Source organism: Dioscorea cayenensis, chromosome 17 (assembly GCF_009730915.1).
Source record: "Dioscorea cayenensis subsp. rotundata cultivar TDr96_F1 chromosome 17, TDr96_F1_v2_PseudoChromosome.rev07_lg8_w22 25.fasta, whole genome shotgun sequence".
Taxonomy (NCBI): Eukaryota; Viridiplantae; Streptophyta; class Magnoliopsida; order Dioscoreales; family Dioscoreaceae; genus Dioscorea; species Dioscorea cayenensis.
In genome coordinates, this window is record NC_052487.1 from 20,892,196 (window position 1) to 20,907,768 (window position 15,573).

At 33.6% G+C, this 15,573-nt stretch overlaps 1 protein-coding gene across 4 annotated transcripts; it reads left to right on the top strand.

The window, feature by feature from the left end:
* Nucleotides 1-4,437: 4,437 nt before the first annotated feature.
* On the top strand, nucleotides 4,438-15,178 carry LOC120280084 (coatomer subunit beta'-1-like). Of its 4 annotated transcripts, none has more exons than XM_039286813.1 (26): nucleotides 4,438-4,614; nucleotides 4,848-4,868; nucleotides 5,002-5,063; nucleotides 5,247-5,301; nucleotides 5,992-6,028; nucleotides 6,111-6,436; nucleotides 6,550-6,681; nucleotides 6,769-6,917; nucleotides 7,248-7,316; nucleotides 7,547-7,697; nucleotides 7,784-7,849; nucleotides 8,032-8,220; nucleotides 8,403-8,543; nucleotides 8,629-8,703; nucleotides 8,900-9,076; nucleotides 9,172-9,263; nucleotides 9,341-9,457; nucleotides 9,628-9,742; nucleotides 10,245-10,316; nucleotides 10,698-10,894; nucleotides 11,021-11,114; nucleotides 11,294-11,400; nucleotides 11,870-12,005; nucleotides 12,824-12,985; nucleotides 13,514-13,584; nucleotides 14,934-15,178. In XM_039286813.1, exons 1-24 carry the CDS (start codon nucleotides 4,612-4,614, stop codon nucleotides 12,965-12,967), a joined length of 2,727 nt encoding a protein of 908 aa, XP_039142747.1. In that variant the 5' UTR covers nucleotides 4,438-4,611; the 3' UTR covers nucleotides 12,968-12,985; nucleotides 13,514-13,584; nucleotides 14,934-15,178. The 4 variants fall into 4 exon arrangements, with proteins under 4 accessions (XP_039142747.1, XP_039142749.1, XP_039142750.1 ...); XM_039286815.1 differs by having other exon boundaries at nucleotides 12,824-12,935; XM_039286816.1 differs by having other exon boundaries at nucleotides 12,824-12,920.
* The last annotated feature ends 395 nt before the right edge of the window (nucleotides 15,179-15,573 follow it).

Sequence of the window (15,573 nt, forward strand, 5' to 3'; positions counted from 1 at the left end):
TTTATCAAATCATATCAACCAATCCCTAATAAAGTCGAGTTCATATATTTTACTCATTAAGCTTAAAAGTTTTTTTTAAACTTAAGCTAGTTCAAATACAAAACAAATACAAATAGTAATACTCATTTGAGCTTTTGTCATGAAATTAGTAAACTACAAATATATAATGTATGGGGAGAAGTTATCCTTAAATTTTTATGTACCACCTTATTTAATTTCACATTGGAGATATTTTTGTAAAATTAAAAAATTTCAAGTCCTTTATATATATATATATAGGGAAAACATCATCTAGGGACGTTCCTAGATTTCAAATCTAGGGATGTTTTTTTATATCTAAGCCCGTTGGATCATCAGTCCGATGGTTGATTGATTATATAAACACTCGTACATCTTTTCACTGCTCACGATCATCGCATCAACATCGTAGACGCGGTTTCTACTGCTCACAATGATAAGAGCTCGTCGATTTTTCATCCGATAAAGCTACTATGGACATCCCTAGATTTGAAATCTAGGGACGTCCCTAGATGATGGGTTCTCATATATATATATATATAATAGGCTGCGACCTCTCGTAAATTTTAAATTTACTAACATTTTCTTTTCAATTCAAATTGTTGATTTGATTGTGGATGCACACCAATTTTTTATAAACATTAATAATTTTAATATACTTATAAAATATAACACATAAAAAATTGGTTACACAGCAATTTGATCGCCTACAAAATAAAGATATAAAATACCCAACATTACACAAGCTACCCATTTCTCTGTCTATCTTTCTCTGTGAAAAGGGGATACACCATAATTTGATATAAACTATTTAGGGCATGTTTGGGTTGGGTTTTAAAAACCATGTTTGTGTTGGCTTTTGGGTAAAAGTCGTTGTGAAAAAGTTGAAATCTGACTTTTTCATAAGTCTACTCAGCGGTGCTTTGAGAAAAGCACTTTTCAAAAGCTGTTTTGTGGGTTGTAAAATTACTAAATTGCCCATGTTCTTTTCTAACATTTCCCCACCTCTAGCCCTAAGTTGCTATCCCGATGCTTCCCTCATCTCTCGATCTCAACATCAACCGATTGCTCTCGTCTCCTCTCGTGGATTTGTTCTCTCCGATGCAAAAGTCGTGATTTTTGCCCTTCGACAACATCCTCGGTTCTCTTCCGGTTGATCAGATCTTGTTTTCGACTACATAAACCTAGAATTTTGATTTCATGCTTTTGGCTTTCTCTCGATCTTATTTATAATTTGAAAAGTTAGTTATATCCGATTCAACTATGTTCCCTGTTTTTCCAAATCTTTTGAGGTTTTTTTGTTTTTTTCCTCTTTGAAGTTTTTGTTGGATTTTTGGGAGCGAGCTTCAAGTTTTTTTGTTTCTATAGATTTTTGTGAATAGTAAAAAGGCTATTTTTTTCCTAGTGTTGAATTTATTATTGGTGTTAGATTTTTTTTTCTATGTACATGTTTTGTTTTACTTTACCCAGGTCTAATGTACAAATATGGTTTCCCTTGTGTTTGGTTTAGAAAAACTTAAACTTTTCTGCTTGTGATCTTTAAGCAAAGGGGCTATATGAATTTACATGCAAGTAAAAATAATACATTATGACTAACATGTTTACTTGTTTGGTTTGATGTTTGTATATTTTTTGGATTCCTTGTTTTATTTTTTTTCCTTTCTACCATTTTTTGTTTGCTTGGCTTGAGTTCGTAATTATGTGAATAAGCTTCACTTAAGGCTTCAGCTGGAAAAAAGTTGACTTAAGATGCTTTTGTGTATTTGAGGCTCATCTTGAGTTTTATTTGGTTAGAAATCAGCATTTTGACTCGCTGCCTAGTTGTTATAACTCAAACTGTTTAATTTGGGGCTTTCGGTGTAAGTCTGCACTGATGTAAGGTGAAGTAAACATACCCCAAACTGCTAACATCCTCGGTTCCTGAGTTAGATGTAAGTGAACTGTACTTATATCCAGTTTAAGTAACCAAATCGGTCCTAAATTCTAAGGGCCTCAAATTTTTCATGACTTTTTAGAGTTGGTTAACTTTGACACCTACTATGATGGACATAAGAGAAAATGCTGCACCTGAAACTTTTGCGCCGGGAGTTGGACATTATGGGACTAGGTTTAAAGGCAAAAGATGCATGAATTGAGGCTTTCTTGTGGCTTCATGTTGGGATTTGAAAATTTTTTCTTGAACTGGATTTATGGATAAGCTTCTTAGACAAATTATGTGTTATGCCCAAGTACCCTCCTTCTGCAAACAGATGCACATATAATAATTGTGAGAGAAAATTTAGCTAGATAGGTAGGATATGATGAATCAATTTCCAGGTTTTCTGGTTCCTGTTCGTATTGCACATCTAATGTCATTAAGGAACTTGAATCCATTTCCTTAATGGCATGACATAACCTTGAGTAAAATGGGCTTTTTTTTAATTTCATTTTCTAGACCCTATGACATTATCATCAAGGTGTTGCAACCATAATGATTTTTGTGGGCACCATCAACGAAGTTGTCATACTAAAAATAATAATAAAATTCCCTAGATAACCTTATTTGTAATTTAATTTCTGATGCAATATTTAACTCATAACCCATTATTTAACTCATAACTCAACCTTATTTGTCTCAAATCAGTATTGAGTTTTTTTTGTTTTTTTACAAAAACATATTTTACATGTGCTTTGTGATATCAATTTTTGCCAACCATTTTTCTTATAATGTCTTCTATTATTTGAAAAAATTGACATTTCAGAAATTTGATTTGTCTTATAATGTCTTCTTATAATTTCTTATAATTGCACTTAGGAACAATATTCGGGATGAACTCTCCAATCAATATATGAGTAATGTAATGTAATATTTGTGTTGTTAGTTGTTGCTATGGTTGTCAAGAAGTTGCAAAACTTTCACATTGTTGTTGATGTTGTTGTTAATTATTGTTGATTGTTGTTGTTGTTCCAATCAATACTATTGTTGTTGTTATCATGGGATTTAAAATTCAAGTCTTAAGGTTTTTTTTTGTGCTTATTAAACAAGCACAACAATCACGATAATAATAATAATAATAATAATAATAATAATAATAATAATAATAATAATAATAATAATAATAATCCATTAAGTTATAATAATAACAATCATAATAGTAATAATAATGATAATTAATAATAATAATTTTATAATCAAAATACATTAAGTTGTAATAATAATAATGACAATGGTAATGACGACGATAATTAATAATAATAATTATTCTAATCATAATACATTAAGTTATAATAATAATATTAATTAATAATAATTATTATTATTTTAATCATAATACATTAAGTAATAATAATAACAATAATAATAATTTTATAATCATAACACATTATAATAGTAATTACGATGATGATGATAATTAATAATTATTATTATAATCATAATACATTAAGTTGTAATAATAATAACAATAATAATAATGATAATTAATAATAATTATTATTACAATCATAATACATTAAGTTTTAATAATAATAATAATGATAATTATTACTTATTATTATTATTTTGTTCATAATATATTAAGTTATTATTATAATAATAATTATTATTAACAATGTGTAATAGTAATTTAATTAAAACTTATGAATGCCCATTTTAGTAATTTCCCATCCCTAAAAGCACTTTTAAAAATCTACATCCAAACAATTCACACATATAAAAGTGCTTTTGCAATAGCATACCCAAACATAAAACATTAAAAAGCACTTAACTTACTCTCTAAAGCACTTAAAAAAAAAAGTGCTTCTACAACTTAACAAAAAAGCACTTTTTTTTAAAAACCATCCCAAACAAGCCCTTAATTATGATTGTAACAGTTACTCAACTCGTTTCTCTGTCTCTTCCCTTGTGAAAAACTGAATTCTATTATCACCTACAAACTACCTATTTATCTACTAGCATTTGCAGTAGCTGTGTTATCATATAATTATATATATATATTAGTCTACAATAAATAAATAAATAAATATATATATATATATATATATATATTCATATTATTATAATTGGGTTTCCGGCCCATTAGCCCAAAACCCTTGTTCTCACTTGATATTTCCACACCATGTACGCCAAATTCTACGCTCATAGTTGGTTGTCACTTGTCAGTACAGGCCCCGCCTTAACTGTATGAACTTCAAAGAAGGGGTATTCTCGTAAAATTACTCAGCTTCAAATTCTATTTATACATTTTCTCTCCAAAATAATATAATTTTTGCACATAAACACTTACAAAACCAGAAAAACTTTCAACTCGATTTGTATATACATAGTACATACATTTGTTTAAGAAAAATGGTATTTTAGAGGGTTATATGCGCAAAAACGAAAAATAAATAAAAATATCAAAATATATATATATATAGTTTTCTAATTTTTCAATCTCGACGCGGTATAATTATAAACACCTTCCCGATTTATTTCCTTCGCCGATCGGAAGATCTTCTTCTCTTTGCTCTCTCGCCGCCATTGGCGGACCTCGGAGAACCTGGGTTTTCTTGGGTTTCGGCTCCTAGATCTGCAGATTGCTTCACCGCACCGCTCAGTGATTTTGAGTTAAAATGGTACTTTCTTTGGTGATTTGAGATCTGGTGTGGAATTCATTGTGATTTGATTCAGATTTCATTGTATTCTTGAATTTGAGCTTGATGTTAGAGCTATTCGATCTGATATAGAATTGAGTTTTTGGTTGAGATCTTGGTCTTGAGCGGCAGCTGATGGTGGTTTGATTAATTTTTTGTTTGTTTGTTTGTTTGTTTGTTTTTCCTTGTTTTCGTGTTCGTGGCGGTGATTCCAGCCTCTCAGACTTGAGATCAAGGTACGAGTAATTGGAATTCTCCTTTTTTTGGTCCATATTTGCTGGATCTTGGATTTTATCTGTGTGGATTTAAATTTTGCATCCTTTGAACTTTATTGAGAATTTTAGTGGTATTCTATTTGATCATAATCAGAGAAAACTTGCACAAAGATCAGAGAGAGTAAAGTCAGTAGATCTCCATCCAACAGAGCCATGGTAAGTAACAGTTTATTTCTGGCACTTCATTGTGATGTACTGATAGTATTGCTTCTCTTTAACTTTTTTGTTGTTTTAGTAAATTAAAATTGGTTTTTTCTTTTCTTACTTATCAGTAGCAAATCTTTCATTAGTTTTTGGTAATGCTAAAATATGGTTTTTTTGCCAACATTTTTGGTGCAGGATTCTTGCAAGTCTATACTCTGGAAGTGTTTGCATTTGGGATTATCAATCACAGGTAACAACTTTTTTGCATTTCAATTGATCCTCCCTTGCTCACATTTTCATCTGTTGCATAGTTTTTAGGGATGTTGAAACACCAGTTCACTTTGTCAAGACATTTTTTATCTGTTTCATTTGTTAGTTAATGTAGCATTTGGGTACATGTAAGTATTTGATGCCTTACCACAAAAGGGATGGAATTTCTCCACCTTTTTTTTTCATTTGTTGAGGATGATCATTGATTCATAGTCAATCTAAATAGCATTTGCTCTTTTTCTGTCACAAACAGCAGGAGAAACACATGTGTGAGTGCATCTACATTTGAGTTGGTGTGAACTTCTTCAGAAACTTAGTTTCTCTCTACCTAAGAATCTAATGGAACTATTGAAAATTGTATGGCACCAAAGTTGTCCTGGATTTAGGAAATACTATCTTACATATCATATTGATACTTAAATTGAAAGTAGAAGAGTAAGAACTAAGAAAACTAAGCAAGTTTATCCTGCATTTCAACATATACCTGTATTTATAAAAGCTACTACAGGTTGAAGAAACAATTCAATATTTGTTATCTTGTCCATATGCCATTATCATTGTCAAAATCTCAATCCATCTGGTTCTGTAGAAATTTTTTTATTAATTCTGAAGCATTTGGCTTTTTTGTCCCCATACGACAATGATTCATAACTTGTTTCTTATACGCCAGACTATGGTTAACTCTTTCGAAGTGACTGATCTACCAGGTATTTTCCTGATCACCTAGTATCTTTCTCAGTCTTGTTAATGTTTGAAGTACGTCTTATTTTATTGTTCTCAATATTTCAGTACGGTCAGCAAAATTTATATCCCGCAAACAGTGGATTGTGGCCGGATCAGATGATATGTTCATTCGAGTTTACAATTATAACACAATGGACAAGGTTAAAGTCTTTGAGGCACACACTGATTACATCAGGTGTGTGGCAGTCCATCCAACCCTTCCATATGTGTTGTCGTCGTCCGATGATATGTTGATAAAGCTTTGGGATTGGGACAAGGGCTGGTCGTGCACTCAGATTTTTGAGGGGCATTCTCACTATGTGATGCAAGTTACTTTTAACCCAAAAGATACCAATACTTTTGCAAGTGCCTCCCTTGATCGTACTATAAAGGTCTTTCAATTTTTGTTTGTGTTTGAATCTGAAATGAGTTGTACATTTGATTTTTTCTATTGTTGTCGTCTATACATGTAGCTCTCATTTTACATAAAACCTTAATCTTTCAGATCTGGAATCTTGGTTCTCCAGACCCAAATTTTACATTAGATGCACATTCAAAGGGAGTTAACTGTGTTGAGTACTTTACTGGTGGTGATAGGCCATATTTGATAACTGGTTCAGATGATCAAACTGCCAAGGTAAGTTTCCATTTCCATCTAATCATTAACGAGTTTTTTTCTTGCTTTGTTAAAAAACTTAAATGGTTAAAAATTTTGTGGAATCAGGTCTGGGATTACCAAACCAAGAGTTGTGTTCAAACACTGGAAGGCCACACTCACAATGTTTCAGCTGTCTGTTTCCATCCAGAGCTTCCCATCATAATGACAGGTTCAGAGGATGGAACTGTGCGTATATGGCACTCCACAACATACAGGTAACTTTTTAGACACAATCTTCAGGAAGTAAATCATCAATGCATTAGTGACAGTGAGGTCTTTCCAATCTGTCTGTGAAAACTGGGCCTTGTTCTTTTCCATATGAGCACAAGTCAAAACAAATTACATGTGTGTATGTATTGAGATGCATATATCTTCTGCCATTCTTGTCTGTGATTTCTTTCCAAACCTGATCATGCAGTCCGGCATTGGCTCATAACTCAGGCACCTTTACGTACATAGCAGAGATCATTTGTTTTTTCAATCTATTTCAGGCAATTCAACTCCTAAAATGAGAATTTTCTGATGTTGCTTCCTTTTCACTGTAGGCTGGAGAACACTTTAAATTATGGCCTTGAACGAGTTTGGGCTTTGGGATACATGAAAGGCTCAAGAAGGTGAAATGTAGCATAGGTTATTTACTTTCTTTGTCTCGTCTTGCTTGTAAATATAGAATTATTAATATGTTGCATGCCATGATTGTTAATCACTCGACAGAATGAGATTTTTGATCTCTTTAAGTTTATGGTCATATCTATATGTCTTCCATAATTCAGTCCTGAATTAAAATTTAATACTTGTAGCCATTTTTGTAATGCTCAACTTTGGTGACAATTGTACTCCACAGAGTTGTAATTGGATATGATGAAGGGACTGTCCTAATAAAACTTGGTCGTGAAGTACCCGTTGCTAGTATGGACAGCAGTGGAAAAATCATATGGGCAAAGCATAATGAAATCCAAACAGTGAATATTAAGACAGTTGGTGCTGATTTTGAGGTTGTTTATGCTAATACATCACTAGGCAAGTTCATTTATTTTATATTAGAGTTGAAATGAAATTTTGAATTTTCCATTGTTGTCAGGTCACAGACGGTGAAAGATTGCCTTTGACTGTGAAAGAGTTGGGAAGTTGCGATCTTTATCCACAAGTATGTTTATATGTTGAGGATGTATAATGAATAGATCCTTTATTAATCCATTGTTTCCTTTTGTTTTAGATGCTGCCACCCTTAAAATATATTTTTTTCCTTTGAAGTTTAATGGTTCTTGCAATTCCACTGTTCTGTTTTCATTACGAACAATAATTGCTATAGCTGTTTTTAATGTTCAGAGCTTAAAGCATAATCCCAATGGAAGATTTGTTGTTGTTTGCGGAGATGGGGAGTATATTATATATACAGCTTTAGCTTGGAGGAATAGATCCTTTGGCTCTGCGTTAGAGTTTGTTTGGTCTGTGGATGGAGAATATGCTGTCCGGGAAAGCACCTCAAGAATAAAGATTTTCAGTAAGACATTTCAGGTCAGGCTTCTATCTAGTTTTTTCTATTTATTATTCTCTGTCTACTTAGTCAAATCTCAAAAGTGCATGTTTGTTGATCTTATCACAATAATTTTGCAACCATGAAGTATGATAGTTTAAACTAAAAATTGGGACTTGGAACTGAGACTGAAACTGAGGTTGATGCTTTTGTTGGTTATCAGGAGAAGAAGAGTATTCAGCCAACCTTCTCTGCTGAACGGATTTTTGGTGGAACTTTACTTGCAATGTGCTCCAATGAATTTATCTGCTTTTATGACTGGGTTGAATGCAGGTTAATTCGACGAATCGATGTCAATGTCAAAGTAAGTTTGCCCCTTGTGTTTTTGTCATCCTAATCATTCTCCTTCCATGAGATTGTTCTGCAACTTATTGCTTGCTGGTTTGCAGAACCTTTACTGGGCTGACAGTGGTGACCTTTTGGCAATTGCTAGTGATACATCATTCTACATCCTAAAGTACAATGTATGTGCAGTGAGTTGTACTTTCTTGCATTTTTTTCTATTCATTTTTTTTGGTAGTAATCTGAAGATAAGTAAATTGGTTTCTGGGTTTTTTTCCCCCTTTTTTTTTTTGCCTTTAATGACTTATAGCTGCTCATATGCATGTATTTTTGGTGAGCTCGTTTTGCTTGACAGATTGAAGTGGTTTATTTCAACAGAGGGACGTTGTTTCTTCTTATATAGAAAGTAAGAAATCAGCAGATGACCAAGGTGTGGATGATGCCTTTGAACTTCTCCATGAAATAAATGAGCGGGTCCGAACTGGACTATGGGTTGGTGATTGTTTCATTTACAATAACTCTTCTTCCCGACTAAATTATTGTGTTGGTGGGGAGGTATGTGTAAGATATCTTTGAAATTTGATTTTGGGCTATCTGACTATATGCTTCTATAACAAGAACGAAATTGTTGATTGTTTGGTTGAGTGCAGGTTACCACCATGTACCATTTGGATCGTCCTATGTACTTATTGGGATATCTTGCTAGTCAAAGTCGGGTTTATCTCATTGACAAGGAATTCAAGTCAGTTAAGAAGCCACTTTGAAAATTATGTAATATTTCCATTGCCAGCTTCATCAGTAATGTTTTTTCCTTTGCAGTGTTATGGGGTACACTTTGCTTCTTGGTTTGATCGAATATAAAACTCTTGTCATGCGAGGAGATTTAGACCGTGCTAATGAAATTTTACCAACAATTCCTAAAGAACATCGTAATAGGTATATCCTCTATGTTGGTATGTATATTATTGCATACAGACATGAATCTGTATCAAGTATTTTCCAACGCTTTCTTTTTTTTTTCCTTATCATGCCGAACTTCATTAATAGCTGAGAATTGGTTTTAGCTTTGTTTAGACAATCTTTGATTGGAATTTGCTGTTTGCCAGCATTGCTCACTTCCTTGAGTCCCGTGGCATGCAAGAGGATGCTCTGGAAGTTGCAACAGATCCCAACTACAAATTTGATCTGGCCATACAACTTGGGAAACTGGATGTTGCAAAGGTGGGTTTTCTTCGTTCCTTTGCGATAAATAATATAATGTTTCAGATGCTTCATACTGTATTTGATTCATTTTTGGCATGTATTACATACCTTAGTTTTGATGTGATAGGTTTATGCCATTGATATTTTTTCCTTCTTTCATCTAGAGCTGCTAGTACACTATGGCAGTACAAGTTCAGAATCTTCGAATGACTTAGGCCAACCTTGAAATTTCTGGACATCTATCCTAAATCTGTACCAAGCTTCTATTTTGCCGGTTTGGTTTTTGGCAGGAATCAGCATCAACCCTCATGTGTTCCCTTCAAGCTGACAATAATCAATAGAAGTGTTTTAAGTACTCTGACGAACTCTTTAGACCTAGAGTCAAGTTCCATGTTGGTGTCAAGAAAATTTTTGGGTTTTTGTTGGCGCAGATTATGCTCTATCTGTAGCAAACATGCTTCATACCTTTTCACACTTTTTTATTGATGATTTGAACCACCAATACGATTTGCTTTTGCAGACAATTGCTATTGAGGTACAAAGTGAATCTAAATGGAAGCAATTGGGAGAGCTTGCCATGTCGATTGGAAAGGTATTCAATTATTACAAGACATTTTCATTTTATGCCATTTGAAATTCTGGAATTTCGTCTTGTGTTTTCCTACTGCAAAAGATGTCAGTTTGAAAAGCATTTTCTATGCAACAAAAACATAGGATACAGAAGGACTATGAAAGATATTAGAAATATAACATGAGTGATATGGGAAGTGCCATTTGTTTTTGTTTAGTTTAGGTGATTCTAAGATGGTTTTCTACTTCAATTTGATGAGACAAATTTTCTTCGGGCTTTGAACATATGTAGTGCATTTGGATGTGCTAACTTGTTAAATGCTCTTCTCAAATCTTGCTTGGCTATCAAATGATTATCCAGTGGCCCCTTGCTCTTTTCATCTGTGAAATGTCTTTTATGCAGTTAAAGATGGCTGAGGAGTGTTTATCTCAAGCAATGGATTTGAGTGGCTTGCTACTCCTATACTCCGCTTTGGGAGATGCAGAAGGAATTCATAAGCTTTCAACTTTAGCTAGAGAACAAGGAAAAAACAATGTTGCTTTTCTTTGTTTATTTATGTTGGGTAAATTGGAGGAATGTCTTCAGTTGTTGGTGGCAAGGTAACCGTTGAGCATAGCGCATCCTGGTGTAACTTCCCAGCGGCTTCTGCTTTCCCATGTTTTTGTCCATGGAATTAATTTTTTTTTCCCATCATTAATGGCTTTGCTTTGTATCTTCTTTTTCAGTGATCGTATTCCAGAAGCTGCATTGTTGGCACGGTCATATCTCCCTAGCAAAGTATCTGAGATTGTAGCTCTTTGGAAAAATGATCTTCATAAGGTTGCATTTAATTTTTGCTTTTCCTATTGGACTTCTGTGCATGGGTTGCATGATCCCAATTAGATTTGAGAAACATTTTGTATGATTTCTCAGCTTATTGGTTCTTGAAATTGTACAACATTTAGTAGGTTTACTTTTGTAATAATCTGTCACTTATGCTTCTCATTCCTATTCTAAAGGTCAACCCTAAAGCTGCAGAGTCTTTAGCTGATCCTGAGGAGTTCTCCAATTTATTCGAGGATTGGCAGGTTGCTCTTGCAGTTGAATCTAAACTTGCCAATGAAAGGTGCTTTATGAAGTGTTATGATATTTTTTGTGTTTCAATCACTGTACTTTATTTGGCTTGTGAATCTGTCTCCTTGGGATTGGTAATGGTGTGAGCTGGGCGCTAATTTTGCCAACCCATTCCAATCTGTATGCATTTGATATTTCCCTCATTCATGCTCCACCCAACATGGATTAAATCTATAAGTTCATTCTTCTTCTCACAGTAAAATTTGTTGCCATCACAAGCACATCGGGAAATAACATAACGTAATATATTTAGAAAGTCCATAAGTAACGAGAAGTTTGTAACTGATTATTCAAAGTGGTCAATATTAGTCACGTTTTAACCTTCTGTAATTATAAGGCGTTAGATGGGTATATAATAATTTTATTACCAAGCCTTCTACCTGCGGATATAGATTATTTCAACTGAAGTCTGCCTATTATTTTTATTTTATTTTATTTTTTATGGTTTTACACTGGAACAGAGGTGACTATCCTCCTGCTAAAGAATATTTGAGTTTTTCTGAGAAACAAAGTAGCAATCTTGTTGAAGCCTTCAAGAACATGCAACTTGATGAAGAGGAGGATCTGCACATTGAAAATGGAGATTCTGCACATGAGGTATGTTTCTTAGCAGCAGGGAAGTGGTTGAGAACCTTATCTGTGTTGAATAGAAATATTTTCAGGATGAGAAATGGAAATGTTTGTTGGTTGACAAATCTATTCTTCACAAGGGAGGAAATAGTTGTGGGATAAAATATAGTAAGCTGCTGAGGGTTCATGCTCAAGATTTTTGTTTTACATATTTATTGTGCACAACATTGAATCCACTTGTTTAGGTAATTATTTTCATAGCTGCATCAGGCCCAACTGGGAGGATCACAAATTTTTGTTCTATTAGGAAAATTTCAAAAAGGCTCTTCACGTTAGAGTATCTTCTTCATGGAGTGTGTGTTTTTTATTTAATGTTGTAGGTTCCCGTTGTGTTGTAGTCTCTTCTTACATGCATGATCACCTCGCTTAGGACATTTTGCCATTACAAAATTACTCATGGGATGTTTCTCATGAAAAATGAAAATAAAAAAGTTAAATATGAATGCAAAATTGCCTTAAACCAAGTACACTAATAAGAACAGTTGTATCTGAACAAGCAGGATATCTGCTTAAGAACTCTTATTCATTATTACCTGACAACATATCTTGTTCCAACAGACTTGCATTCTTTCTGGATGCATATGGTAATGCTGTGTTCTGATTATGGATGCAGTGGGAATATGCCTTAGTTTATCTTGATAATTTCTTCATGTTATTGTTATATTATCTGAAGGTAAGTAAAGACCATAATTGTCAACTTTGTAGCCAGTTTTTGTAGTTACTCTTCTTTTTCCCCAGCAAACCTATTTTTATTGCTTTTACACACTAATTTAACACATCTACAGATGGTGGAAGATGCACTGGATGACGTTCAAGAGGAAGCAGTTGAAATTGATGCTGATGATTCTACAGATGGCACTGTCCTTGTTAATGGGAATGAGGGTGAGGAAGAGTGGGGTATGAATAATGCAGGAACCCCATCAAGCTAAAAGCAATCATTTAGTTGGGCAAGTGTAAAATCCAAAATTTGTTTTTGACAGCTAGTTATTTTTATCAGAGTAGAATGTCTCACTAGCACTGTTAAAATCAGGGTTGTTTTCCTTGAAATGTTGGATTTGGACTTCTATCAAAGTTGAGCAAATAATAGAAAGCTCTGTTAGGAGGGAAGTTTTTTTTTTCTATCACTTGATGTCAATTTTCTTGTATGGGGTGCTTGTCATTGATTACTTCTTACTTCTTTGAACTAAGAAATTTATTCCATAGGTTCTTTGTTTTCCTGTTTTGTTATCACCATTTTCTACTAAACTACCTTTTGTATGAATAAACTTCATCTGAAATGTAGAGTATATATATATATATATATATGCTCTCATATGATCCTCTTTTTTTTTAACTCTACAAACATCAGATTTCACAGGTTTAACTCTAGCCAGGAAATATCGTTCATGTCAATTCATTGTTCATTATTTGTGATTGTGCTGATGATAAATGGGATAGAGTTTCCTTCCTGACTTTGTTTTGTTTGCTGGTTGCAGTGCTGACTCCACATAATTAACAGCCAAACTAGATGAACATCCAGTTAGTGCAATCATAACCCATTTCTCAGGTAACTTCTGATGCTTTTCCCATATAGAAGAAAACCAGTTAATTTTCTTATATTGATCTATCTTGCAAATTTAGCATTTGGTTAGTAAGATAGGCATCTAGTTGTTAAGATACATTATCCTATGTCCACCAGCTCTTGATTCTCTCATATATGAACAAGTTGCCTGACCACCACAATTGGTTGCTATTGCATTGCGATTATTATTCTCTTCAAAGGAATAGGGTTAAGCTCAGTTGTCCCTCTCATGGAACAATTTCTTTCTCACCAAATGTTTATGGGAATCTACAAAGAACGCTTTAGTCATGTCTGTAGGGGGGACTCAGCAAACAAATCCAGTGGAATAATCAAATGCTTTGTCTCTGCTTGGCAATAGACACGATTAGGCAATAATTTTTCATACTGCTAGCCTGGATTTGCACTTAGTCTTGCTAATTCTCGTGTGATTAGACAATGATTTCATTCTTCTGCTAATGCAAAGCATCAGCCTCCTTTGATTAGAGAAAATGCATACAATAGAGGGGACTTTGCTCCAAGTTCTGGTCCATTATTTATCTTATCACCACGTTCCAACATACCCACTACCCTGGATATGCACTTAGTGCTGCTAATCCTTGCATTATTAGACACCAAAATCAAATCAACACAATTTGATTAGAGAAAATGCATACATAATCCATGTAGTTTTTTTTTCCACTGACTCCGAGTGCTGATTCATTAGAAATAGTCATCTTGTCACCAGCTTCCAACATGACTGTCAACCTGGACATACACTATTAGTGTTGCCAAACTAAACTTTTTTTTTTCCCATTGACTGCAATTGCAAGTCTATTATTAATGATTAATGTGCATATTATTCTTACACCAGGTACTGACACCATAATGCTTCTAATTTTTCTTTCTCTACCAACCATTCCATTGTTCTTATCCTTTGTACATTCATATCTAATATTTTGACAGTACTTCTCATTATTATACATAGAGTGTGTCGGTGGATGCAAATTCAGAAATGCTAGACAGGGATTCATCCTGGGACCTACCTTGGAAGCAGACCTGAGGCCTGACTGTTTGTCATTCTATAGAGACTAATAAATTTGGTTGCAGTTCCTGCCATGAACTCCAGTACTTTTCTTCTTGCACGCTGTGCCTGCCTCTTGTGTTTTTATGATCCCATGCTGACTTTAACTCCAAAATAAAAGTACAAAAATGGCACCATTTCTATTTTCTAACAACTCTAGTGATGTATCTAGTCACAAAGAACACAATACATTACAAGTAGTTTTTTTTAATCCCTTACTAATCATTGTCATTCATTTAATCTTGTGCTCTTCTTTCTATTGGATCATCACCAGGTCATGCAGAGATAAAACCAAAACACATCATGGATTCATCTCCAACCTTGTTCTTTGCCTTTTTGTGGTCCCTTTCTGGTAATACAAACCTCTCACTCATCATTCGCCTGATCATTTATTTTATGATTCAGTGTAACATCACAAAGCTTGACTATCTATTAAAACTTTTTAGATTCTTATTATCATGCAAATAGATAAAGAAAGAGAGAAAGAAGCCAGCTGTTTTCATCTTTCTTTATTCTTCATACCAAGTCTCACAATACAGCTATCTATGATGTTTTCATCTTTCGCTTTCTTTTTTTTCACAACTTATTCCAGTCCTTGCTTAATAATAATAATAATAATAATAAATCTTTTTTGGTTCAATGCATAGTGACCAATCATTTAGGTATTTTCTGATGTGATGTGATGTATTATACTTGATATGGAATACTCTTCTGCATATAAAAACATAAGAGATAAGAATAAGTAGAAGAAGTTGTTAATAGGTTTGGGTGCTTTATAGCTGGCAAACATGGATGTTTGTGGTTCTGAAGGTGGTTGGAACTTAAGACTTTGAGAAAAAAAAACCATTGCCCTTTTGGACCTATTCATTTGAAAGTGAGAAGCGTTTTCTTTCTTTTATTTTATGATATGAGAA